This window comes from Asterias amurensis, chromosome 3, assembly GCF_032118995.1.
Source record: "Asterias amurensis chromosome 3, ASM3211899v1".
NCBI lineage: Eukaryota > Metazoa > Echinodermata > Asteroidea > Forcipulatida > Asteriidae > Asterias > Asterias amurensis.
Genome location: NC_092650.1, coordinates 22,244,081 through 22,268,944, shown reverse-complemented (window position 1 = coordinate 22,268,944; position 24,864 = coordinate 22,244,081). Strand labels below are relative to the sequence as shown.

The 24,864-nt window shown below is 38.3% G+C and overlaps 3 protein-coding genes across 3 annotated transcripts in view; 1 reads left to right on the top strand and 2 right to left on the bottom strand.

The window, feature by feature from the left end:
- Nucleotides 1-115: 115 nt before the first annotated feature.
- On the bottom strand, nucleotides 116-12,772 carry LOC139935205 (BBSome complex member BBS4-like). Its single transcript, XM_071929688.1, has 13 exons — nucleotides 12,602-12,772; nucleotides 11,461-11,554; nucleotides 10,839-10,918; nucleotides 9,471-9,646; nucleotides 8,113-8,239; nucleotides 7,165-7,292; nucleotides 5,882-5,936; nucleotides 4,660-4,728; nucleotides 4,113-4,265; nucleotides 3,404-3,575; nucleotides 2,590-2,659; nucleotides 2,087-2,228; nucleotides 116-1,845 (listed from the first exon to the last, which is right to left on the bottom strand). The coding sequence occupies exons 1-13, from the start codon at nucleotides 12,644-12,646 to the stop codon at nucleotides 1,603-1,605; spliced, it is 1,554 nt and encodes a 517-aa protein (XP_071785789.1). The 5' UTR covers nucleotides 12,647-12,772; the 3' UTR covers nucleotides 116-1,602.
- A 773-nt stretch (nucleotides 12,773-13,545) lies between these two features.
- Nucleotides 13,546-19,246, bottom strand: LOC139934818 (origin recognition complex subunit 6-like). The gene is made up of 7 exons (XM_071929220.1): nucleotides 19,101-19,246; nucleotides 18,474-18,606; nucleotides 17,934-18,097; nucleotides 17,327-17,428; nucleotides 16,769-16,881; nucleotides 15,739-15,807; nucleotides 13,546-14,909 (listed from the first exon to the last, which is right to left on the bottom strand). The coding sequence occupies exons 1-7, from the start codon at nucleotides 19,163-19,165 to the stop codon at nucleotides 14,797-14,799; spliced, it is 759 nt and encodes a 252-aa protein (XP_071785321.1). The 5' UTR covers nucleotides 19,166-19,246; the 3' UTR covers nucleotides 13,546-14,796.
- A 167-nt stretch (nucleotides 19,247-19,413) lies between these two features.
- Nucleotides 19,414-24,864, top strand: part of LOC139935204 (calcium-transporting ATPase type 2C member 1-like) — a 46,913-nt gene continuing 41,462 nt past the window's right edge. The window contains exons 1-5 of the mRNA XM_071929687.1: nucleotides 19,414-19,621; nucleotides 21,187-21,414; nucleotides 22,325-22,414; nucleotides 23,343-23,378; nucleotides 24,513-24,574. Of these exons, the coding sequence (XP_071785788.1) occupies nucleotides 19,529-19,621; nucleotides 21,187-21,414; nucleotides 22,325-22,414; nucleotides 23,343-23,378; nucleotides 24,513-24,574 (509 nt within the window). The 5' untranslated portion in view covers nucleotides 19,414-19,528. The remainder of the gene's footprint in view (nucleotides 19,622-21,186; nucleotides 21,415-22,324; nucleotides 22,415-23,342; nucleotides 23,379-24,512; nucleotides 24,575-24,864) is intronic.

Genomic DNA, 24,864 nt, shown 5'->3' with positions numbered 1-24,864 from the left:
GTATCAAATAATAAATGGAAATTGTTGTAAACCAAACAACTTGTGAACGAGTGTTAAAATTTATTTGCATAATATATACATATGACAATGTACAATATAATTTACATGTACTGTATCTATTTTAAAAACACAACTCTGAAAATAATCTTCACTCTGTTGTCTCTGGTCATCGGACTTGTCGCCCCCTTTCTCATTGACCTCAAGATTTTCGAATACAAACGTCTTGCAAAATGAAAAAGGCCTTGCCTTACCATTGTCAATGTTTTAAAATGCCTTACAGATGCTATGTCAGATTTTTGGCCGATTTGACCCAAAAATTTTGATTTAAAATTCAATGGGTATTTTGATGGGAGTCGAGAAAGTTAAAAGCTTTCATTTGAGCCATTGCTCAAAAAAGTCCGCCAAGTATTAGTAGCAGTGAAATAAATTGCTAAAAATTAGTTTTTGTCGGACCCGACAATATACCCGACAATATATCACGTGACCAATTCTTATGTGTTTTATAAGAAACACTTTTAAATTTTTGTCATGGTTCCTGACCATTAAAAGTAAAAGTTAAACTTGTTTTCGTTAAAGCGGCTGACATAGCATCTTTAATGAAGTTCAAAAGCTTTAGTACTAATAAACCCTCCAGCTCTTGCTAATTTTTTGATCAAGTTGACCAACCATTTTAAACCTGAAGCTTGAAACCATTCCACTGCATGAGGTGCTTATGATTGATGGCACATCTGTGCGGATGATTAACTGTACACTTATGTAGTGTGTGCATGTTCTCGCCATATCATAGCAGACTGGCATCATACTACTGTCATTTAAAACCATAGTAGATGAGATTGACTGGTCTGACAGTAGGAGGGTTGATTGTGTACTGTGAAGATGCATTCACCATCTGACATCATAATGCCAGCTGGCAAAGTGCATCTATCATTCAAAACCCCACGGGCAATATTCAAGAGTCAGACAGTAAGAGGGTTGACTGTCGAGTGTACCCAGTCACCACATAATATTATTGCAGTATGGCATAGCCCATCTGTCATTCACAGCCACAATGAATTATGAATGGTCATACAGTAGAAGGGTTGACTTTCGAGTGTGCCCATTCACCCCTTGATAGTATTGCAGTATGGCATAGCCTATCTATCATTCACAACCACAATGGATTATGAATGGTTAAACAGTAGGAGGGTTGACCCTGTAGCAACATTCACCACATGATATCATATTGCAGGTCGACATAGTGCATATATCATTCATAAACACAGTGCATGATATTGAATGGTCAGACAGTAGGAGGGTTAACCGTGTGTTGTGTACACATGTAGTTACATTCAAACTACACATCATATTGCAGGCTGGCATAGTCTCTACATTCAAACCACAGTGGATGATATTAAATCGGTGCATTATTCTCGAGTGGCTGTTTGAACATACACTATTGTCAGTTTTGATAAACATACAAAAGAGTGGATCATGGAGAACTTTTTATGGTGACTTTGATCAAATCAATAAACTTTAAAGTAAATATTATGCCACTGTACCGTACCCTCCAACTTCTATAAATAATAGGTGCAATATTGAACTAATTCAACCACGAAGGCGACTTCATTCGGCGGGCAACGCAACTCGTTCACTCTTGTGATGACTATTCCTGTCCAACTCTGCAGGGTCAAGGGTTGGTGGCGCTGGGGCGTTGCCGAGGGCTTCTTGCGTCTCGTTGGCAGTCAGTGGTACCGGCGGGATAGCGGTAACCTCAGCTGGTGGTTGTTTGGTGGTTGTTTTCTTGTTCCACACGAGGCTCTCACCGACCTGTAAAGCGGGTCCAAGCTTGCTGGCGATTTCAATTATCTATATAAACAGAAAGCCCAACATGAACAACTTAATATAGACCAAAAGGTAAATGTTCGATAAGTGCCCTGGGTTCTTTTACATGCGATACACAACACACAGGACCAATAGCTTTACGTCCCATCAAAATGACGAAGCAATGGGCAAGTGTCTTGCTTAAGGACGCAAGTGTCACGGCTGGAACATAAAAAGTTCTGGGTATGTTACAAGAATATAGATCCAAATCCAAATGTCTCTTTACCTCTGGGTCTAGTTCAGCTGGTCCTGTCTCTTTGCGTTTCTGCATCATCTGCTCAAAGGCTGTGAATTGTTTTGTAGCTGCTTTACGGTCTCCGGTGTTGTACAGAAACACAGAATAGTTTAATAAGATGCTGTAATCTTTCCTAAAGAGAAGAAGTAGAAACAATGTGGTAGATAGATTAATGTACTGATAACAAACAACCACAGTGATAAAATGTACATGTATCCCCGTTAATTGCCTTACAATGATTTGCAAATTTCCTTAAAGGCACTGGACACCTTCATGACCTTTGGTAATTTTCAAAGACCAGTGTTCTCACTTGGTCAGGTGTATCCCAAAATATGCCAAAAATGACAAACCTATGAAAATTTTGGCTCAATTGGTCATCAAAGTTGCAAGAGAATAATAACAGAAAAAAACACCCTTGGTGCACAAATTTGTGTGCTTTCAATCTGTATGTTCAGACAGTAGGTAGATTAGTTTATAAACACTGAATGACTTACGAATCCAGAACTACGGCCTGGTCATAGGCTTGCTTGGCATTGTCTGTATCATCAAGATGGGTCAAGGCAACTAGAAGGAAAACAAAACAGAAAATGACGATTAGCTTTTTACAATTATAAGAAACTAGACACCTTTGACAATTTAATTATCACTTGGTGTATCCCAACATACAAATAAAATAACAAATCTATTAAAATTTTGACTCAATTGGTCATCGAAGTTGCAGGAGAATAATGAAAGAAAAAAACACCCTTGCACAAATTTGTGTGCTTTCAGATACCTAAAAAGGATTTCAGTTCTACATATTTGGATCACAGGTTGGGTACTCCCCAAGGGAGCTGAGATGGTTTAAGGAATGAATTAAATGGCCCAGTGACCAGGGGTACTAATGTTGGAAGCGCTTTGAAATGCCATTCGGGTGTGTAAAGAGCTATAAAGCCAATTCTTATTATATTATTAGGAGCTAGCTGAGGACAAGAGTCGGAGTGGAGGGGATCTGCACCGTATTGAGGAGGCTCAGGCCGAGATGGTTTAGTCATGTGAAGAGAAAGGAGGATGCAAACTGGGTCAAGAGGTGCACCAACGTAATTGTGGGTGGGGCCACACCCGTTGGCTGACCGCGCAAGACATGGCAGAGCTCTGTGTCGATGACATCCAACTGCCTGGAGTCGATGCAAGGGACCCGACAGACTGAGCCAAGTGAAGGAGAGCTATAGAGAAAAAGCAGGCCAACCCAAAACAAACTGGACAATGGCTTTAAAACCAAAATGATGACGATGATAATATTATTAAGATATTAGGACAAATACTGACCAGCTAGAAGCATGAAGAGTTGACCCATCTTGGGTTTGAGATTGATGGCAGCACTGAGGTAGTGGAAAGCCGACGCATACTGCTGCATGGTCAGGTGAACCAGACCAAGGTTGTACATGATCTTCCAGTCAAACGATGCCAGGTAGGCGGCCCTCTTTAGGCAACTTATGGACTTTGAAGAAATTATTTTTAAAAAGCAGTTAGAACAACCAAGAAAGCATCTTCTAGTGTCGTTGACAAATTCTAACTTTGGACTTGACTTTAAAGGCAAAGTATAACATTGTTTTTTTGCGACCATTTGATGTTCAATCCTATAGCCTATAAATGAAACTAACCTATGTAAATTTTATTACAAAACGTGGTCGTGTTTTTGCGATATCGCAGAAAATCCGGCGAGAATATGTCAACGCTGGGAGAATAGTCTCTAATAAGAATACGTAATCTGAGAAACTTTATTGCAGTAAGGCTTCTCAGTTTCCAATTATGGGGCTTAACAAATCATATATTTTTACATAACCACATTACTTCGAAGTGAAATACTTTATACTATCGAAAACTGCTGTAGGCTTCTAACCAAATTGCCATAAATTTTAAGAGCGATTATAAAATTACAGGTCTTCCCTTTTTAATTTGAACAAATTACTTTGTTGCAACACTCAGCAGCTTTATGAAATTTGGCCCAGTTGAGAGACGGAACAATGAAACTTACTGCTACGTATTTCTTTTTGCCGAAGAAGCACATGCCGATGTTATTCCAGAGGGGTGCACTCTCTGGGACGGATGCAGCTGCGATGCGGTATTTGGTCAGGGCTACTTCGAAATCGCCATGTTGCTGCATCATACTGCCAGCTGCTAGGATAGCCTGAAATAATATACAAAAATAACATGGTTTGAGGGTGAATAGCCGATATGTAGCTCCCCGAGGGATTGGAAGTTGACAAGCTAGTTTATGAGGCAAAGCCAAAAGGGGAAATAGACTTAAAATTGTTGATATGTTATAGCGCCCTCAAGAAAAGTTTCTTTTCTTATTTGGTATTTTTGTAAACTTCTTTTCAAAACTGAAAAAAGTATCCTGAAATAAATCAAAAAATTCTACTCCGCGGTAGTAGAAGAATATACACTATTGTTGTTATTGTTTGGATTGAAATACCTATTTAAATTTATATTTATATTTATTTCGTTTCTCGGGAATAACAAAAATGCACATTAATTAGGTTATTAGAGTTAGAATAAATACATAAGCTTCAAATGCTTACCTTAACATTACTGGGATCATACGTCAAAGCATTTCCAAGGTGTTCAAAGGCTTTTTGGTTTTGACTCAACTGCAGAAATAAAAAACAATGGTTGAAATGAGATTCACTTTATCAACTTGAAAACAACCATGAAAATGAAAATAAACATCATTATATAATGCACACAAAAATCCTTGTTATTTTATTGGTGGAACAAGCATCACATGTCATATTTTATTTTGCACTGTATTTCCTGCTGCAATGAGCGACGCATAGTATAAGAGTCCTAGGCCCAATTTCATAGAGCTGCTAAGCACAAAAATTTGCTTAGCATGAAATTTCTTCCTTGATAATAACAGGATTACCATCCAAATTTCCAAGTGATTTTCAGGATAAGCAAACAACAGCTGAATACCAGTAACAAGAAATGTGCAACATATGGAAACTTTGTTATCCTGTTATTATCAAGGAAGAAATTTCATGCTAAGCAAATTTTTGTGCTTAGCAGCTCTATGAAATTGGGCCCAGGTCAGTAATAATTATCTTCAACTAGGCTTGAATCCTTGGTTCTGATTAGTCGATCCATAGCAACAAGGAGTGTGATATAAACCTAAATTGAACGGCCCATATCACACCCGGTCTCTTGTGTGTTCAAACTGCGCACCAAGTTTGCTTGAAGATAAATACCTTATCACACGCGTGCTCAGGAAATAAAAACAATCACCTTGGCCTTCGGCGTCGTTGGTTGAGGAGTTTCTTTGTCTATTTTGTGTTTGGTGCATAGAAATAGATCATCGCGTAACACGCGTGTATGGCAAGATGGCATCGCACATAGACCTTTTCAAGTGTTTTCATGGTCAATTTGGCATCTACTGTATGGCAAAATATTTTGCTATACATGCGTAAAGAAATGGCGTACGCGCGTCCATAAAAATGGTCTCACAACGAAACTGCACGCACGATGAGACACTCTGCGTTCTTATTCTATGGTCTGACGTAAACAAATGTTCAATTGTCAATGGGAGCTCTATTGTATGTATGAGTTATATAATACAATTATTGCATGCATTTTGTTTGTGTATTGTCAAAGAATGTAATTACTAAGTAAAATCTGACTTTTTCCGTTTCCCTCAGCTTTACCTAAAACTTTTGTCTTCAAGGAGAAACCTGCCTTTTTAACGGTATTTATTTAAAACCAATCATTGCCCACTGTTTTATTTGCTTAAATGTCACCTTTCTTTACCTGGAGGTACAGTAATCCGAGTGTAGTTAATAACTCAGGATTCTCTGGAGAAAATCTGTCAAAAAAGAAACAATAACCTATAGATATTTAATAGATGAAAATAATTTATATATAATTATTGACCCATTTCACCTGACGTCATCAGCAGAAAAATCTTGAATGCGCCATACTGGTGGGCAATTTCACTGTGCGTTTTCATGTATAACTCTATGCTGCGCGTTATGCAGTGAAGTGCGCATTTTAGGCGACGCGGCGTTAATACACATAAACCTAACTGCCCAACAGCATGGTGAGCGTGGCATCAGTCACCGCGTGTGATACACGCGCAAGGGGTCAATAAAGAGCAATTTTTGTTCCAAATATTAACCCATGTCTACATAGCTACACAATGTACCAGATTACCCAGAACAAAACACAACTGCTCATAGCGCCTAACTACTGGAATATGTACCTAAAGGAACTAACTAGTAAGTGCCTTTATTTTCACTCTTGTTACTAGGGATACAAAGCGGGAAACATCACAAAATATTACAGAGTAAGCTTGGGCGATATCACGATATTATCCAATACCACGATATTAATTTGGACACGATTTCGATATCGGATGGATTTGGTTTTAATCGAAATATCGATATATCGCGATGTATCGATATATCGATTAAATATCGCAATGTGTTTGCTAGCTGAGACATCTTGCACCCCATAGGTTTGGAGTAAAACCAGAAGAATAGGTCATTAGAACACCTCTCTTATGCTAGGACTGTCTCTTCTACAACTTTCACTTGGAAATTTAAGACTGATGATGTCAAATTTCATTAATCGCGATTATATCGAACATAGCGATATATTGTTGGCGATATATCGTGAATAAAATAAATCGATATCGCCCAAGCTTATTACAGAGAATTACAGGCTCTTTCCCACAGTCTAAAGTTTGTTGGGGTGTGTTGATTTGAAAATCAGGTTTTGGTTATCAAATTTCGATACATTTTATATATGTTCTTCATTTTTTCAAATAGTGTCATGAAAAAATATTATTTCTTTATTCTTCAACTGAGCAGGCAACTTAGCAGTGCTTTTCCTCCTGTTTTGTTTTGTATTGTTGTCACGGGCACATCCATCACAAGCCTCGGCTTTTAGGATGATGCCTCCACGTGCAAATGTGGAAATAAATGTTCTATTGAGTTGAATTGAACAATTGAGAATTAATTAGTACAAAATTCCAATGGGTGATAAATGTTTTTAAAATAATATGGGAGAAATATAATGTCAGTAATACTCACTCGACCGCTCTTTTGTATACGTCAATCGCCATGTGAATATCACCTTCCATTAAGTAGATCTTAGCCAGCATGGTGTACGATAAGTCATGACGATTGTACTGGATTGCCTGCTTTAACATTTCTTTGGCCTGTAACAAACAAAAACAATAATAATAATAATAATAATAATAATAATAATAATAACAACCGCAATTAGTTGGATGACTTTACAAGTTCAATAGATGGAAATCTGCATCGGGGATAAAGAATATTAATATTTGGTTTTACCCATATATACACCGATGGTTGTCAGCACTGTATACTCAGGACGTTCCCGAGTTCTGTGAACAAAAATCCCAGGCATCTTTTTCAGTGGAATGACACTGCTCTAGAATTGCAAAGGTTGTGGGCTCAAATCCCACATGAAGTTAGCTCTCACCTTGAAGTGGCCATTCCGCCCAGGTAGTAGGGCGATATGTCAAAAGATATCTGTTTACATGCTCCCAAATTTGATTCTGAGAAGTATTACTCTCAGTAAATACTCTGGTTCCTTTCTATACAATGATTGGAACATGAAAAAGATGGTGGCCAACTGATAACGATCTATGGTCAAAGCTTTCAATTCAAGCCAATTTCTAGGTCTATCTAATAATAATAATTTGGGAGGCTAATCATCCTTACTCGCAGCTAAGAGCTGAATTACGAAGGAGGCGGCCACAACATGTTCAAGAAGCAGGCATGCAAGGGCTCTTTTGGCAGCCAGGCACATCAACCCATTGTGACCACGGAGCACAGCCAGAGATCGAAAGTGTTTGATTTTTCCCGAGGGAGGAAAACCAGATGATCTGCAAAAACCAACACACAACTCAACTCACATATGGCCCAAGCTGGGTATTGAACCAGGGTCACCTTGGTGAGAGGCGAGCGCTTTACTCGCAAGCCAACCATGCCACCATACACAATGTATACCTTCAAATACTCCTTGAGATACATAAAGCAGACGCCCTGGTTGTGACTAATCTCCCAATCTCTGCTGCTCATTCTGGCCGCCTCCGAATATACATCAATGGCCGCCTTGTGTCTTCCAAGAAGAAACCTGTCAAATATCAAATGAGAAAGTCTCATATAATAACAATAATTTGGGCGGCTAAGTTTCCTTTCACGCAGCTGAGAAGCTGAGTTGTGCAGGAGGGGGCTACAATGCATTTGAGCAGCAGGCATGCAAAGCCGCCTCCAAATTTACATCAATGGCCGCCTTGTGTCTTCCACACAAAAAAACTGTCAAAACATCAAACAAGAATGTCTGAGATATCTGAGCAGAAAGAGACAACTCATATTTTCCTCCTAAATACTGGGCCCAATTTCATAGAGCTGCTTAAAAGGTTCTTGTACTTCTGGTAATTAAAAAAAAATAAAAATAATAAAAAGTTCACAGATTAACATTTAACTTACACGGTTTAAAGGTGCTATCAAAGAACAGTCTTCTCACTTGGTGTATCTCAACAAAGGCATAAAATAACAAACCTGTGAAAATTTAAACTCGATGGTAGTCGAAGTTGCGAGTGAATAATAGAAAAAAAAACACCCTTGTCACACAAGTTGTGTGCTTTCAGATGCCTTAAATTCGAGACCTCAGCTGAGGTCTCAAATTCATTTAAAAGATTTTAGTGAGAAATTACTTCCTTCTCAAAAACTACGTTACTTCAGAGGGAGCCGTCTCTCACAATGTTTTATACTATCAACAACTCTCCATTGCTCGCTACCAAGTAAGTTTTTATGCTGACAATTATTTTTTAGTAATTACCAATCGTGTCCAGTACCTTTAATCACATGCTGTTAGGCCACATAAAAAAAATTGTTGATCGTCCTTTTGTTTTTGCGGATGGGGGAGTGAGTTTTTTTTCTTTTTTTTCTTCTTTTTTTTATAGTTTTGTTGACATGCCAAATATCATCACAATCACTATAAAACAGAGGGTTTGTGTGTTTTTGATGTTTTCAATAGTTTTGTCAAACAAATTTAACTCCTAAATAACATTTTCTGTAAACTTTTTCAAACAACTAAGCACAGTGTAGCCCTAGTAAATATTTGAAGAATTGTTCTTGCTTTGCCAACATGAATAAAAACCTTCTTTATACATCTTTTCAAACCTGTACATTTTGAGAAAAGAATATTAGCTGAAAAATCTGGGCAGTAAAAGTATAAAGAGATATCCAGACATGTGAAGAAAAAAAAATGGGGTCGGGGGGTTTTGAACGGTCAGGCAGGGATGATCAACAATTTTTTTTTATGTGGCCTTACCACGATTACAAATAAACTCCACACTTACAATGATCTGGCTACTTGTTTGAGATTGTCTGAGTTCTGAGCGTTGATGAGGGAACATGTCTGGAAGCATTCCAGAGACTCCTGAATGCGTCCTTCCTGGCGTAGAATCAAAGCTTGGATGTACAGAGGATATTCGCACATGCCATTCGTTTCGGCCACCTGCTCCTTAATCAAAACCTGCCAGCAAGTAACAACAAAAAATAATAATCCAATAACAATAATGGTTAAAGGTACTGTGGTCGATTTCACAAAGAGTTAGGACTAGTCCTAACTTAGGACTAGTCCTAGGAGATATACAAATTGCATGGATAGTCCTAAGTTAGGACGAGTAACTGGTCCTAACTCGAGATAAGACTAGTCCCAACTCTTTGTGAAATCCACAACTGGGGTTGATTTCACAAAGAGTTAGGACTAGTCCTAACTTAGGACTAGTCCTAGGAGATATACAAATTGCATGGATAGTCCTAAGTTAGGATGAAGAACTGGTCCTAACTCGAGATAAGATTAGTCCTAACTCTTTGTGAAATCCACCCCTGGACACTATTGGTAATTACTCCATATAATTGTTAGCATAAAAACTTACTTGGTAACGAGCAATGAAGAGCTGTTGATAGTATAAAATATTGTGAGAAATGGCTCCTTCTGAAGTAACATAGTGTTTGAGAAAGAATTAATTTCTCACTAAAATATTTTAAATGAATTCGAGACCTCAGCTGAAAGCACACAGCTTGTGCGTCAAGGGTGTTTATTCTTCCATTATTCTCTCGCAACTTCACCAACCAATTGAGTTCAAATTTTCACAGGTTTGTTATGTTATGCATACTGTATGTTGAGATACACCAAGTGAGAAGACTAGTCTTTGGGACTCAAACCCACACTCTGCTGATTGTAGAAACACCAGAGGTGGAGTGCGGAGCTCTTAAAGGAACACGTTGCCTTGGATCGGACGAGTTGGTCTATAAAAAGCGTTTTGTAACCATTTGTTATAAAATGCATATTATGGTTGGAAAGATGTTTTAAAAGTAGCATACAATGATCCACACATATTTGCCTCGAAATTGCGTGGTTTTCCTTTAACTTTGCGAACTAACACGATTTGACTCCCATAAATGGCCGACCGTGTTTGTCAACGAGGTAAGAGAAAAACCACGCAATTTCAAGTGATACTTGTGTGGATCATTATATTCTACTTTAAAAATATATTTCTAATCATATGCATTTTATAACAAACGGTTACAAACGCTTTTCAAAGACCAACTCGACCGATCCAAGGCACTGTGTTCCTTTAACCGCTTGGCCACAGCACGCCACAGTCAATAAGGGATTCAATCAAATATTGAAAAGGTAAGTCTTGAATATTGTAGTTTACCTTTGCAGTTTCAAATTCCTTTCTGACATAATGCAGGTGTATCAGCCAGTTGCAGCGTTCAAAGATCGGTAATTCTGGTGCTGTTGCAAAAATGATAAAAAGGGAGAAATTTAATCCACAACTTGCATAATCTGTGTACCTTACATGCCTAAATCATTATTATCAATAACTTCCTAAGCCCATTTGACCACAGGCAGCCTCAAACATCCAACATCCTTTACTCTTATGCCATACTCCCCTGGCTCGTCAGCTCCCCCCCCCCCAAACTCAATTTTCATTCTTCTAGGGCAAACCACTGAGTTTTGGACACCATAAGGGGGTGACCTGATGTGAAGGAAACAGATGGCCATGCGGAAGATGCGCTTCTTTGGACACACCATGTGTCCAGGAGATTTCATCAAAGAAATATTCCAGGGGCTGATGGAGGGCAAGAGAAGGAGAGTGTTGTCCAGCAACATCATGGACGGATGACATAAAGAATTGGACAGGATGGCAGCTGCAGCAAGATCAGCAGCAGATCCAGATGGTTGGCCTAAATGTGTAATAACCACCCCAGCGCAATTTGCGCCAACGAACTAAAGAGAGACAGAGAGAGAGGGCAAGAATGAAAAACGATATTTACCTTTCTTTGGTCTGGCTTTTGGTTGTTGCTTCACAGGTTGTTTGACTTCAACGGAACTGTTGACCATATCCATAGCATTAGCGTTCATACTTCCCTGGAAATTGACAAAATAAAAATCAAAAGTTTTTGAGTTTGATTTGATCCAGTAGAGGTAGAAAACTAATGGATCAAAACAGCACCATCAGGGCCAAAATTCATGGCTCTGCTTACCATATGCAAAGAATTGGCACTTGCGGAAGCAGGGAATTCGTGCTTACGTCAAGCGTGTTTCCACGTTTACTAAGGATGCTGAAAATCATCTTGGCCTTTAGCAAGCTTGCCCCCAACAAAGTGGCCCCTTGGCTTGCAAAGTGATCCCTTGGCATCTTGCAAAGTCACCCCCTGACCGACTTGCCCTGGGACTTTACAAAGTCCCCCCTAACAAAGTCACCCCAAGCAAAGTCGCCCCCAGATGTTATTTAGTTCAGAAAATTATGGTGTTACTGTACTGCCTGTGTTTACAGGTTAGTTTGTGTTTGGGCAAAAAACATCCAAATAACTCAAAGTCAAATAACTCAGTGTAATGGGATAAGTCAATAATGGCTAAAATTTACATTATTGTCAACATTTTATTTAGCCCCATTGTCACTTGTGTGTAGTTGCGATAACGTAACCCTCCTGCTGAAGGCGTAGCCGACGAAGGGTTAAAAAGCTTCCGCAATGTTTGCAGCAGGGCAAAATGGTTTAAAACCATAGAGGAAGGCTGTCCTTCCTCTATGTTAAAACGTACAATTTCGACAGCTAGTCAGCAGATTTGCTCCATTTATACCGCAACTACATGTAACATTGTGTGGCCAATTGGCCACACAATTCAAGTGGGGCTACGCTTTATCGAGAACGTCGCTTAAAAAATAAAATAAAATTGTGGGTGCCGAGTTAGTTGCGATAACGTAACCCTCCTGCCGACGGCGTGTGCCGAGTTTGCAAGGTGCCGAGGTTGTAGGTGCCGAGATTGCAAGGTGCCGAGTTTGCAGGTGCCGGGTTTGCAACATTATTTATTATATAAACAAATTATTAATATTAAATTAAAATTGGCATTCATTCTTTTTCATTGAATTGGGTTTTTCATTCAAATTTCTACTTTTTTCTTACAAATAATTACCTGAACAGCATTTTCCATTTGGGCCATTCCACCGTCTTCAGCCATGATCAATATAAACCACTGTTTTCAGTTTCAGTGGTGTCAACAAAAGCAAATGCTGTCAAAAAGGTCAGCCTTTTTTAATTATTTTTAGATTTTTGAGCGACAGTTTTTGTTTACATCGTCTCCTCGGTGCTGATGGAATTTCAACTGTTACCACTCAACTCATCGCCGTATTTTGTCAATGAGCCTTTTTTTCACTGGTATCCGTTCAGCAACCTGGAAAGTTGAAACAGCGCCCTCTTGTGGAGAAACCTCCGTGCAGAAAAAAAATAATCCGCAGTCTCGGAGTCTCGGACTTGAAATCAAGGCTACTACCTAGTTGCCTGAGTTCTGTGCAAGGAGAGGTTTTATGTTTTTCAACTTAACTTAAATGCATTTAAAAAGCGCTTTAAAGGCAGTGGACACTATTGGTAATTACTCAAAATAATTATTAACATAAAACCTTTCTTGGTGACGTAAAGGGGAGAGGCTGATGGTATAAAACACTGTGAGAAACGGGTCCCTCTGATGCTCTGAAGTGCCAGTTTTCGAGAAAAACGTAATTTTCAATGAATTTGATTTCGAGACCTCAAGTTTAGAACTTGAGGTCTCGAAATCAACCATCTAAACACACACAACTTCGTGTGACAAGGGTGTTTTTTTCTTTCATTATTATCTCCCAAGTTCGATGACCGATTGAGCTCAAATATTCACAGGTTTGTTATTTTCTGCATATATGTTGAGATACACCAATTGTGAAGGCTAGTCTTTGACAATTACCAATAGTGTCCAATGCCTTTAAAGAGTGTCTCTGAATTGGACAGCGCCATCATTTATTCAAAATACTGATAAAATGTTTTAAAAAATCACAAAACTTACAATTAAGAATGTAAATGAGACTCAGTTCCTTTTTATATTTTTCAGTTCGGATTTTAATAATGATTTGTAGTTTTCACCAAATACAATTAAAACGTTTAACATGATCATTTCATTAGTTTTAAATCAGTTTTTACTTTTGTTTTAATTTGTAATTTTTGAAGAGGAAAATCAATGAAGGACAATATTTTGTCTCGCACTAGCCAGCTAGTTCATAGAGAGATTACTGAGAGAGAATACCGTTGCCTATATAACACAAAGTGCAGACCTCATCACCTAGGCCTATATACATCAGTGGTGACTGTCCTTTTCAAATATTCAACATCAATTGTAGAATTGAGATTTATATTTTAGCAAACACTCATAAATAAATAAAAATTACTGAAAGTTATCATACCATGTTTAGTTGTTATCACTTTGTGGTAAACCAGAGTTTTTTTTTGAGTTTGTTTATTTTCTTTATACAGTCTGTTTAAAGGAACACGTTGCCTTGGATCGGACGAGTTGGTCAATGAAAAGCGTTTGAAACCGTTTGTTATGAAATGCATATAGTTAGAAAGAGGTTTTAAAAGTAGAATATAATGATCCACACTAGCATCACTCAAGTTTGCACCGTTTTCCTTTTACGTCGCGAACTAACACGGTCCGCCATTTATGGGAGCCAAAAATTTGACTCCCATAAATGGCCGACCGTGTTAGTCGACGAGGTTAAACGAAAACCATGCAATTTCGAGGTATATTTGTGTAAATCACTGTATTCTACATTTACAACATCTTTCTACCCATATCCATTTTATAACAAACGGTTACAGAACAGTTTTCAAAGACCAACTCGACCGATCCAAGGCAACGTGTTCCTTTAAAATTTCTCATGTCGCCGGAATGACTTCTTGTCAGATTACTTTTCTTTGTATGGTTTCCAGTTAAAAATTCTACTTTTTGATGAAGTTTTTTTTAACAACTTGGGTGATTAAATAACAATTGTACACTTTCTTTTCGGGTAATTGAAATAGCAATTGTATTACTTTTTTTTGTCCAATTAGACTTGTTTCCTTTTTTTTGCAGCATGTGCACAATGAAACAAAACCTGGGCCCGATTTCATACAGTTTCTTGCACAAAAAATGCTGAGCCAAAACAACAAAACGTACTAATATAATCAGAATCAAGTTACCAGCCAATGAATCCATGTAAAATAAGCATGGATTTTTTACGCTGTATATTCTGCTTAATAAGCAGCACTGTTGAATTGGGCCCATCGGGGCAAAATTCTTTGGATCTCTAAGTTATTCTGCTTCTGTCATGTCTTTGTGTTCGCTCCTTCCAGTATTCTTCTTTTCCACTCTTCGTAGTCGCTGTTTGTGCCGCCATTTTGTTTCTTGGTGAGCTGTTTTTTCGGAGGGCTACACTCTTCTGGAAAATGAATTTCAAGATAAACTAAAATAACAAATTTGCCGAGTGCAATTAAATACACTGCAATACTTATTCTGTTGATCAACTCTATTTAAAACATTTCACTGAAATCTTTGGTAATTTTGACTGATGCCGCGATTTCTAAATTTGTATGGAAACCATTAATGAATGACCACATGATTGAATGTATACAGAGAATTTGAGTTTAAATTCTATTCATTTTGTGTCGTTTGTGAGGAACTCACAACTTAGATGGGTAGAGGAAATTGTCTAAAGCCCGGTTCAAACTTCCTGCAAAGGGCGAATGCGAAGCAAATGTTGACGTCACAAAATTTGCAACGAATCTTTGCAGCAGTTCAGCTCTGCTTAACTCACTTGCGAATATTGCTTATGTGACATCAAAATCACGCAAAATTTGCTTCGCAAACTTTTCCACACAGAGTTGTGGGCACTATGTTTTATTATTCCCTTTCCAAAAAGAATCCCCATGTGGGCACCTAGTTTAACAAAGAAACACATTGTAGAGAAATTTGTTTCATTGTGAAAAAGTCCCCACAGCTCTGTGTATGTCACAACAGCATCCATTTTAGCATGCGGACCCCTATGTTTATTTTCCTTCAGTATATCAATTTAAATTTGTACGACCTTCCTTCAGTTCATCATTCAGTTGAAGTCTTTCATCAAACAGCTTTTTGAAGAAAATATTGAACACTTTTTCTATATAGTGCTCAAATTTCATTTATTGTATTATAAATCATCCACCAATTACTGACTTGTTACCAGAAAGTGTTTTGTTTTCGGCTAGAATGTTCTCTATACTGTAACTTACCTTCAAATGACGTTTCTAGATCATCAAGCCAATTTCCCTGGCGTTTCGATTTACTCGTACTTTTGTCACCTACCATGGGAAAGAACATGGGGGAAAAAAATCTCAGTATAAATGTCAGAAGTTTTCCGGACTGATCACATTAACCAAACTAGTGCCTATCACGGCGGCTAGTGGAGAATTGGAACTAGGGCCTATCTAAATTACTAGATCACTTTAACCAAACTAGGGCCTAGTATTATCTATTCATATGGTAGGCCCTGTTTCTCCTTTTTTCCATTAAATTATAGATAGATAGTAACCAAACTAGGGCCTCGTATTATCTTCTTCTTTAGTGTTTTTTAATACAATTTTGTTATTGTAAGTTCTACAGAGCTTGAGTGCACTACAGTTTTCGATGTTTTGGTTTTGAACTTTTTAGCCGTTGTTTTGAAAAGGGCTTTTGCTCTTCAAGGTATGTTTCTTCATTGGTTTTTGGAAACTGTATATGCTTCTGTTTACTTATTTAGTACACATCTAACAGCACAGTTAGCGCCAGTAATGGGATGAATGGGAAACAAGAAGAAATATTCCATTGTTGATGTGGGACGGACACCCTTGAAAACTGAAACATTTGGTTTAAAGCCGTTGGACCCTTTCGGTAAACAGTATTGTCCAAAACTCACACTTCGTGTATTACAACTTCTATATCAATTAACAAACCTGTGAAAATTTAGGCTCAATCGGTCATCGGAGTCGGGAGAAAATAACGGGAAAACCCACCCTTGTATCTCGCATTTCACCGTGTCATGACATGTGTTTAAAATAAATCTGTAATTCTCGCTAACGAGAATTGATATTGTTTTACTGTTTTCTCAAAAAGTAAAGCATTTCATGGAATATTATTTCAAGAGAACTCTTTCACCACTACCTTCTGTAAACTTGTAAATCTGTACACTTTTTTCTTTTTTTCTGTACCAAAATAGTCCAATGGCTTTAAATTTCCCTCATCTAAAGGAAAACAAAATGTTTGTTATTTGGTATGCCAACTTACCTATTACAGCCATAGCGTGTTGAGTAAGCTCTGTGCAAAGTCTATCAAATGTTGACCTCTTGACCCCAGCGACTGCCAAGTATTTACTCTTTTCTGCTTTGATTTTCAGGTGTCTGCAAAACAATAATCGAATTAAACATGAAGTAATTACAATGATATTTGGCACATTCTAATTACCCGTAGGCAATGGTGTTTGCTATGCGCACCAGAAACACCTACTCTTCCACATGTGATGTTCTTGGTTACAGGCACGACCAGCTCTGGTACTGGACCTACGGCATGGGCTTTTACGTCCATTCCACATGACAAAGTATTATTTGTTGTAAAACAACTTGATCAAGGACACATCCATCTTCATCACCCACCAGGCCAGGATTGGATCGCACATTCTGTAAACTACAGACCTTTAAAACAGTGCTCCACAATTTACGCATTCATATGGTAGGCCATGTTTCTATTTTTTTCCCATTGAAACCAAGATATCTTTCTCAACCAAGTAACCATTTCCTAGCAGCATGTAATTACAAGACACTGGTTCCCAGACTACTAGATACGTACCTGCATGCAGTGTACAGACTACCAGTAGTAAATAGTGGCCCATTAAAGTTGACATCTTCTTTTGTAGACTCAGACATTTTGCAATCAAAATCTTTCCTGTATCTGAGGAAATGAAAAGTTCACATATTTACATCACATTGACAAAATAAAGGTACGCATTTTATAAGAGACCATTCTTTTCTTGCTTGGTAAAATTTTGACAAAATATTTAGCACACTAAGCTATATCAATCAGAAGAACCATCTGTGCCCTCCAAGGTTCCCATATACCCCTTGGTAAAGAGAAGCAAATTATTCTTTTTGTCCCTTCTCAGAGAAACAAATGACATGACTAGGGCATGCCTCAAATTAACCAACGGCTCCCTCAGCAGTTGTCGTGGTGGCCTGTTCTATTTTCCTCTCATAAGGGGCATTTCTTTAACAAAAATGCCCATTATAAGAGGAAAGCTGCTGTGCCCCTTCAAGAACAAAATTTAAGGCCTGGACCGGGATTCGCACTGACACCAAGAAAAACAAATAAAAAACCCAGAACAGGAGTCCAGTGCTTGCTTGATCCCTCTGCTATTCCAGGCTATAATGGAAGTTTGCAATACACTGCAGACACATACCTTGCTAAGATTTCTAAGGCTGGGGTGACCGCAGGAAGACATCCAAACTGTACAGCAAGATCTCTCACGCTGACATTTTGATTTAATTCCAGAAGATTTTCCAACGTCTTGTAACTTGTTGTGTAGACCTTCCTCGTCACACCTGAAATTCTGATGAGCGAGTTCTAAATTCAAAAGAAAAATGGAAGGCCTTCCTTATGTTTTAAAAGATCAACATTTGGGATGTCCTTAGCCCAGGTAGGACGTCAGTGGTTGTATGTATGCAAACAGAGGAGTCCAACCTGGACTACAGTCATAACTGTTTTAGTACACAGTGTGAACGACCATTCAGAATTGTCAATGTCTAAACATTCTAAAAATGTTTTCTTCCCGAAATTCTGGGTGGGTCAAAAGAAATAACTGAGGAAAAAGTAGAAGACAGAATACTTAGCATGCCAAGATTATCAGTACCATAAACTTCTGATTCGACTACATTAGCATAAATGTACAAAGTAAAGATTGTTTTTCTCTATGATTATGAATTGACACAAGATGAATTACTTTGTCTATTGGTTGATCCATCGAGTTAGCAGCAAGTTCAATACACATGACCGCTTTACATGAGCTGTTTGGGCACAATGCTGTCCCTCCCGCTGATCTCACTTCACAGAGCCTCAGCAATTCATGGGCTTTCCTAAAAATGAATACAGCAAAATGAAAACTTTTAGTTGTTATATTATAACATAATAATATTATGTAGATAAAGAAAAAACAAATTTTAAGTAAGTAGGCCTAAATTATAAATACAAACGATGAGGGATAAATACAAATATAAATATAAATACAAATGAAGACTGAAGAGGGGTAAGTTTCCGTATATGTATGGTGCCACCACTTTTTCACTCATTTTTACAAAAAGGGATATCTCATTGAGGTAAATTAGACATCCTCAAGTGCAAAAACAAAATTAAAGGCCGGAAGTTGGTGGCGAGGTCGTAAACTTTTTCCAAATTAGATACTATATTATTTCATACCGAATGAAAAAGTGGTGGCGCCATACGGAAACTTTTCCGGATCCACAAAAAAGTTCTTTTGAAATAAAAAATAGTCAAAGATTTTCCCACCAGTCAGTACTTAGAGGGGATGTACATAGACAACGCTCTGCTACAGATCTACCTACATACATACCTGATCACATCCTCTGAAGAAATTCCAACTTTAAACGCCAATGTTTTCATCTGGGAAGACTCCATTGTTGTTGATGTGCATTGCTGGTCCAAATTTTATGGTCAGTGAATGATCCTTGAAAATGAAAAATCCAAAACCGCGCCAACGGGTGAGATCTTTAAGTCACATGACTTTATCACGTGATGACACAATAATTCTGACAACTCGTCAACAGAGGGGGCTCTTTTTTATTACCTCAGTTTTTTTTTTTCACCGGTGTTTTTATATGCGCATAATTTTAATTTATGCGTGGGGAACTGTTTCATTTCGCCGAAGTCGTTCAAGTATTGATCCGTTTAAATGTCATCTATTTACGTTTATTCTGCAACTTATACAGCGCACTTTGCATTTCTGAGGTAATATGATGGTTAACAAGTGGAAGTTTAACGATGACAGATCTTAAAAGAAAAGAGGCCGAGACTTATGAAAACAAGTCCCACCATCAACAGCAGCAGCAACAACAGCGGGAAGTCGAACAAAAAGTGAGTCAGTCACCACATTATCCCATGGATGATTGGAATAGTTAAAAATAAAGACGACGTTACATCGTTGAGTTGAGCAGTGCAAGGATACTTACTAGTTACAGTGTACATTGGGATAACTTTCCTTTTCACTCATTTTTACAAAAAGGGATATATCAATCAGGTAAATTAAATACTGTAATCTATATTATTTCATATCGAATGAAAAAGTGGTGGCGTCATACTGAAACTTTTACGTACATTGTATTATTAATTATACTACAGTCTGTATTCTAAGTTAATGGGTGCGTTCGTTTAGCTTCCCTGGGTCGACCTCGGCTCGGTGTGTGGCAGGTTTTTTTTCCAGGACGAACGTGGGTAATTATCTGCACACGTTCGTCCTGAAAAAAAAACGCCACACACCGGGGTAGACCCAGGGAAGCTAAACGAACGCACCCAATAACAGGTTACATACTGTCAGTGTCAGTCTCATCTCAATAAGGTTTATCGCGATTCAGAAACGCAGTGCATTGTGGGAAGGAATATGGGGCCGTTACTATGCAGTTTCTTTCTACAAATACTCGCGCGTGCAACGGCTATACCTTTGTGTGGGTTCAACAGCTCCCTCTCTTGATTTTTTGCTATTCGCGATTAGCCCCACTTGTAGCATCCTTGGCCACACAAGTGGGGCTAATTCGCGATAAACCTATCATAGAGGTAGAACTAGAACTCGACAATGGAACTCGAAATATTTTTCTTTCTAAATTCAGTAATAACCAAACCTGCCAGACTCAGTCAGCAGTCAGTGCACCTGCAATGGTGCAGTGACTGACAGTGAGCCTGAGGCTGAGCATGCCGAGTAGAACTTTAACAAAAGAGTTTATTTAACGAAAACAAAATGATAAAGTTTGGGAAAGTTACCGTATGGTGCCACAACTTTTCCGTTCGATATTCTAAATTTACTTTTAAAATGAGACATCCCTTTTTTCCAAAAATGAGAGAAAAAGTGGTGGTGCCATACATGAGAGAGTTATCAAATTTTTGTTCTTCTGTGTGCATCCTGCATGACATTTTATTAGTGCACTTGATAAGCGTCTTGGACCAATATTTGTATGATGAGGAGAGAGACTGGCACTGCTAGACCCACCCCCCAGTAACTGGGGCGCTGTCCTCCTTTTTTTGAAATGTTCTCATTATTGGTCGCGATTCGGGTCCGTACCTCCTCGTTGGTGGTTTTTGTAGGAAATGCAAAGAATCTTCCTGTAGCATCTCATTTCTGTGGCCTGTATTCTCTTCTTTAGATCGGCTCTCAGAGTCCACGGGCAGATTTCACAAAGCAATAAAATTCATCGGAAGACAAATTTTCAGTATCACCATAGAGATTTGTATTGTGACATCATACTTTACTTAGCAACTACAATTGATTTGTAGTTACGATCAATCTTAGCTCTTTGTGAAATTGGCCCCAGGTCTCACAGGCATAGAGGAAGACGGAGATGTTTATACCGTTCGCTAAAAGTTACCCAGTAGGCCTTCTCATAAAAATTTGCTAATCACTATTTTTTTGTGGGGTGGTCTCTTTTTAGAAAGCAGGAATCCTGGATTGTGTGAGCGACGACAAAGAGGCAACGATGCAATTCCTCTCATCTGAAGCTGCCTCGGAGCAGTCGGCAGAGGATGTCATCCAGCGTCTCTGTACCGACCCCGAGACGGGCCTCGATAGCATTGAGGCGGGCAGACGACTCAGGGTGCACGGTCACAATGACTTTGAGATCACCAAGGAGGAACCACTCTGGAAGAAATATCTGGATCAGGTAATACAGCGACAACATCCAGAAACAAAGAGGATAATTGAATGATGTTTTTTTTTTCTGGAAGCTCAAACATTGGCTTAAGTTTAACAGTATTATGTTGAATTTCCTTTCTTTTTTGGAACTGAGATGTTTGATTTTGAGTTGAAGTCAACCTTTCTTAAAGAGGAGTACAGCGCCCTAGTTACTGGGTCTAATTATACTGAACTTGCAGGTACATGAATTGGTAAACCTCATATAAAAAGGAAAGAGATTTACAAATGGGTGTCCCGAGAGCTCACACCATGAATAGTTGCAAAAAAGTACAAATATTCTGTCACTAATACAAGCTTAATGAAACCAGAAACACAGGGTAAACCCTTACTCTTTGAAACTAACTGTTCGGGGGTGGATTTCACAAAGAGTTAGGACTCGTCTTATCTAGAGTTAGGACGAGTAACTCGTCTTAACTTAGGATTAATCTTAAGGTTTGCATGCTACAGTGCAGGGTTGGGACTGGTCGTAAGTCTTAAGATTAGTCTTAAGTTAGGAAGAGTTTAGTGAAATCGAAGGATTGGCTCTTTAGCATGGACACTGCAAATCACTGTACACAGGGCCTGTTGTTTAATTCATAATCCAATGACAAAGCAATTGTGATAAAAGTATTTTACTCAAGCACACCAGTGGCACAATCGGGACTTAAACCCACACTCTGCTGATGAGAAAAACCATAAGGACACCAGTGCCACAATCGGGACTCAAACCCACACTCTGCTGATCAGAAAAACCATAGCTTGAGTCCAGTGCTCTTATCGGCCACAACGAGAACCTCAAATTTTGTGTCAAATGTATCGGTACAACAGAGGGTCTGTATCTTTGAAGCCTTTCCCGATTTCTTATAATGAAACTTTTGTTTTCACTTTTGTCTTGACAGTTTAAGGATCCATTGATTATGTTGCTATTGGCCTCAGCAGTGGTTTCGATCGTCATGGGTCAGTACGATGATGCAATCAGCATCACTGTGGTAAGTACATAGCTAAGCTTGGGCGATATCGATTTATTTCATTCACGATTTATCGCCGACAATATATCGCGACATTCGATATAATCGCGATTAATGAAATGTGACATCATCAGTCTTAAAACTCCAGGTGAAAGTTGTAGAGAGACAGTCCTAGCATAAGAGAGGTGTTCTAACGACCTATTCTTCTGGTTTTACTCTAAACCTATGGGGTGCAAGATGTCTCAGCTAGCAAATACATCGCATTGTTTAATCGATATATCACAATATATTGATATTTGGATTAAAACCAAATCCATCCGATATCGAAATCGTTTCCAAATTAATATCGCGATATTCGATAATATTGTGATATCGCCCAAGCTTATACATAGCATCTCCCTGTGAGAATACTATCAAAATCTCACGGCTGTCTGGACTCTGAATGGTTACACACCTATGTTCTTACACCCCATTATTCTGAATCGTAGTATTTTCCTTATCCTATACTAATCTTAATCTTAACCCTATTCCTAATCTAACCCTCGCCATAACCCTAAATCCTGGGGTTATCAGAACTTGGGTGGTCAGAACAAAGGAGTGAATGGTAGCGCTGTGCCAAACAAAAATTACAGGTTGAAAACAATATTTTATCTGTAAGTTTGTTGTCCAAGGGATGGGTACAAGGGGTCCAATCCTTGCTCTTGAGGCCGTCCAAAAAATATTTTGTATTTTTTCTGTCTTCCAAAAAAAACACCACAAATTATACGCCTTTTTTGTTTGGGGGGCCTTTCCTGCCATACTTGCTTCATTTCCCTTCCCCTTTGTCTTTGTCCTTTGTTTATCAATTTTGTTTTTTTTCAATTAGATCTTTTCACCTGTCCTTACAGCCAGAGTAAACATCCAAAATTGGGAATGAAATGTGTTTCTTCTTTTGTTGTTCCCATTACAGGCAATTTTGATAGTGGTGACTGTTGCCTTTGTACAGGTAAGTTCACTTTAATTTTTTCTCCCGGCTTCTTCTAATAGTTTATCTCACTGTAAAGATTGAGTTGAAATAGCTTTTCATTAAAAGAAAAACCAGGGGCAGATTTCACAAAGCAATAAAATTCATCGGAAGACAAATTTTCAGTATCACCATAGAGATTTGTATTGTGACATCATATTTTACTTAGCAACTACGATTGATTTGCAGTTACGATCAATCTTAGCTCTTTGTGAAATTGGCCCCAGGTATGCAGAAGTTCTTTTGTACCCTATCCTTTTTGCATAAACTAAGGATTCAGAAGGTCAGTGGGGGAGGGCAGGCATTTTTGTTGGTGTGACTGGTTCTCAGAATTCATCACTGCAATAACCTATCTTTCTGAATGTTTGTATATGTACTCAGCGCCTTGAGTAACTTGTTTGGTAGATTCGTGCGCTATATGAGACTTTGAGGTTATTAACTGTCTAGTGTCTTATCTGAATCTGCTACAAAATGCAATACATTATTTTCAATGCCTACAATTACATTTATATGTTTGTTTTGTACACCACCACAGCTGTGGGTTGTGGTTTTGTGACAATGAAGTGTTCTAATTTTAGTCCTGGTCCACTCGTATTTCGGATTGAAATGTAGAACAAGTAGAACAGAAAGAAGAAAAAAAGTTCACAGATTTACAAATAGCTTACAGGGTTTACAGAAGGTAATGGTGAAAGACTTCTCTTGAAATATTATTTCATGAAATGCTTTACTTTTTGAGAAAACATTAAAACAATCATCATTCTCGATATCGAGAATTACGGATTTATTTTAAACGCATGTCATGAAACGGCGAAACATGCGGAAACAAGGGTGGGTTTTCCTGTTATTTTCTCCCGACTTCAATGACCGATGAACCTAAATTTTCACAGGTTTGTTATGTTATATATAAGTTGTGATACACGAAGTGTGGGCCTTTTGACAATACTGTTTACCGAAAGTGTCCAATGGCTTTAAATTGGATAACCAGCAGTCACTTGTTTCTGTTTAACCATTTAAGAAATTATACATAATCCACAACCCTTGGGTTTTATTGTTTTTTTCAAAAACATGGGTGGCACATAGAAAAGTGAAATAAACAACATTTTTTTCTCCTTACAGGAATACAAGTCTGAAAAATCCTTGGAGCAGCTGAGTAAGCTAGTTCCGCCATCTTGCAATTGGTAAGTTTATCGATTACTTATCAATAAACATGTCAATCTGTGAGCGAACTTATACAAGTTCCACTGTCATAGCTCTGCTTGTGTGGCCCAATTTCGTAAAGCTGTTTAGCATACACATTTGCTTAGCACAAACAAATATTGTTTAGCAGAAGTAGGTAATCAGCCAAAAGGTCATGTAATGTATGTTACTTGTGACTAGTACCCTGCTTTTTGCATAGCAAATTTTATTTGTTGAAAAGTAAATTTTTTGCTTAAAAGCTTTAATAAAAACACTTTAATTTCTAGTCACC

What these genes read in the sequence shown, in the direction of transcription:
- LOC139935205 (XM_071929688.1), bottom strand. Translation starts at nt 12,646, where the DNA reads ATGGCTGAAGACGGTGGAATGGCCCAAATGGAAAATGCTGTTCAG. An exon ending in AAAAGCCAGACCAAAGAAAG is followed by an intron (nt 10,919 to 11,460) that starts GTAAATATCGTT and finishes TTTTTGCAACAG; the next exon opens with CACCAGAATTACCGATCTTT. An exon ending in TCGGATTACTGTACCTCCAG is followed by an intron (nt 4,729 to 5,881) that starts GTAAAGAAAGGT and finishes TTATTTCTGCAG; the next exon opens with TTGAGTCAAAACCAAAAAGC.
- LOC139934818 (XM_071929220.1), bottom strand. Translation starts at nt 19,165, where the DNA reads ATGGAGTCTTCCCAGATGAAAACATTGGCGTTTAAAGTTGGAATTTCT. An exon ending in TCTTCAGAGGATGTGATCAG is followed by an intron (nt 18,607 to 19,100) that starts GTATGTATGTAG and finishes ATTCATTTTTAG; the next exon opens with GAAAGCCCATGAATTGCTGA. An exon ending in TCTAGAAACGTCATTTGAAG is followed by an intron (nt 14,910 to 15,738) that starts GTAAGTTACAGT and finishes TTCATTTTCCAG; the next exon opens with AAGAGTGTAGCCCTCCGAAA.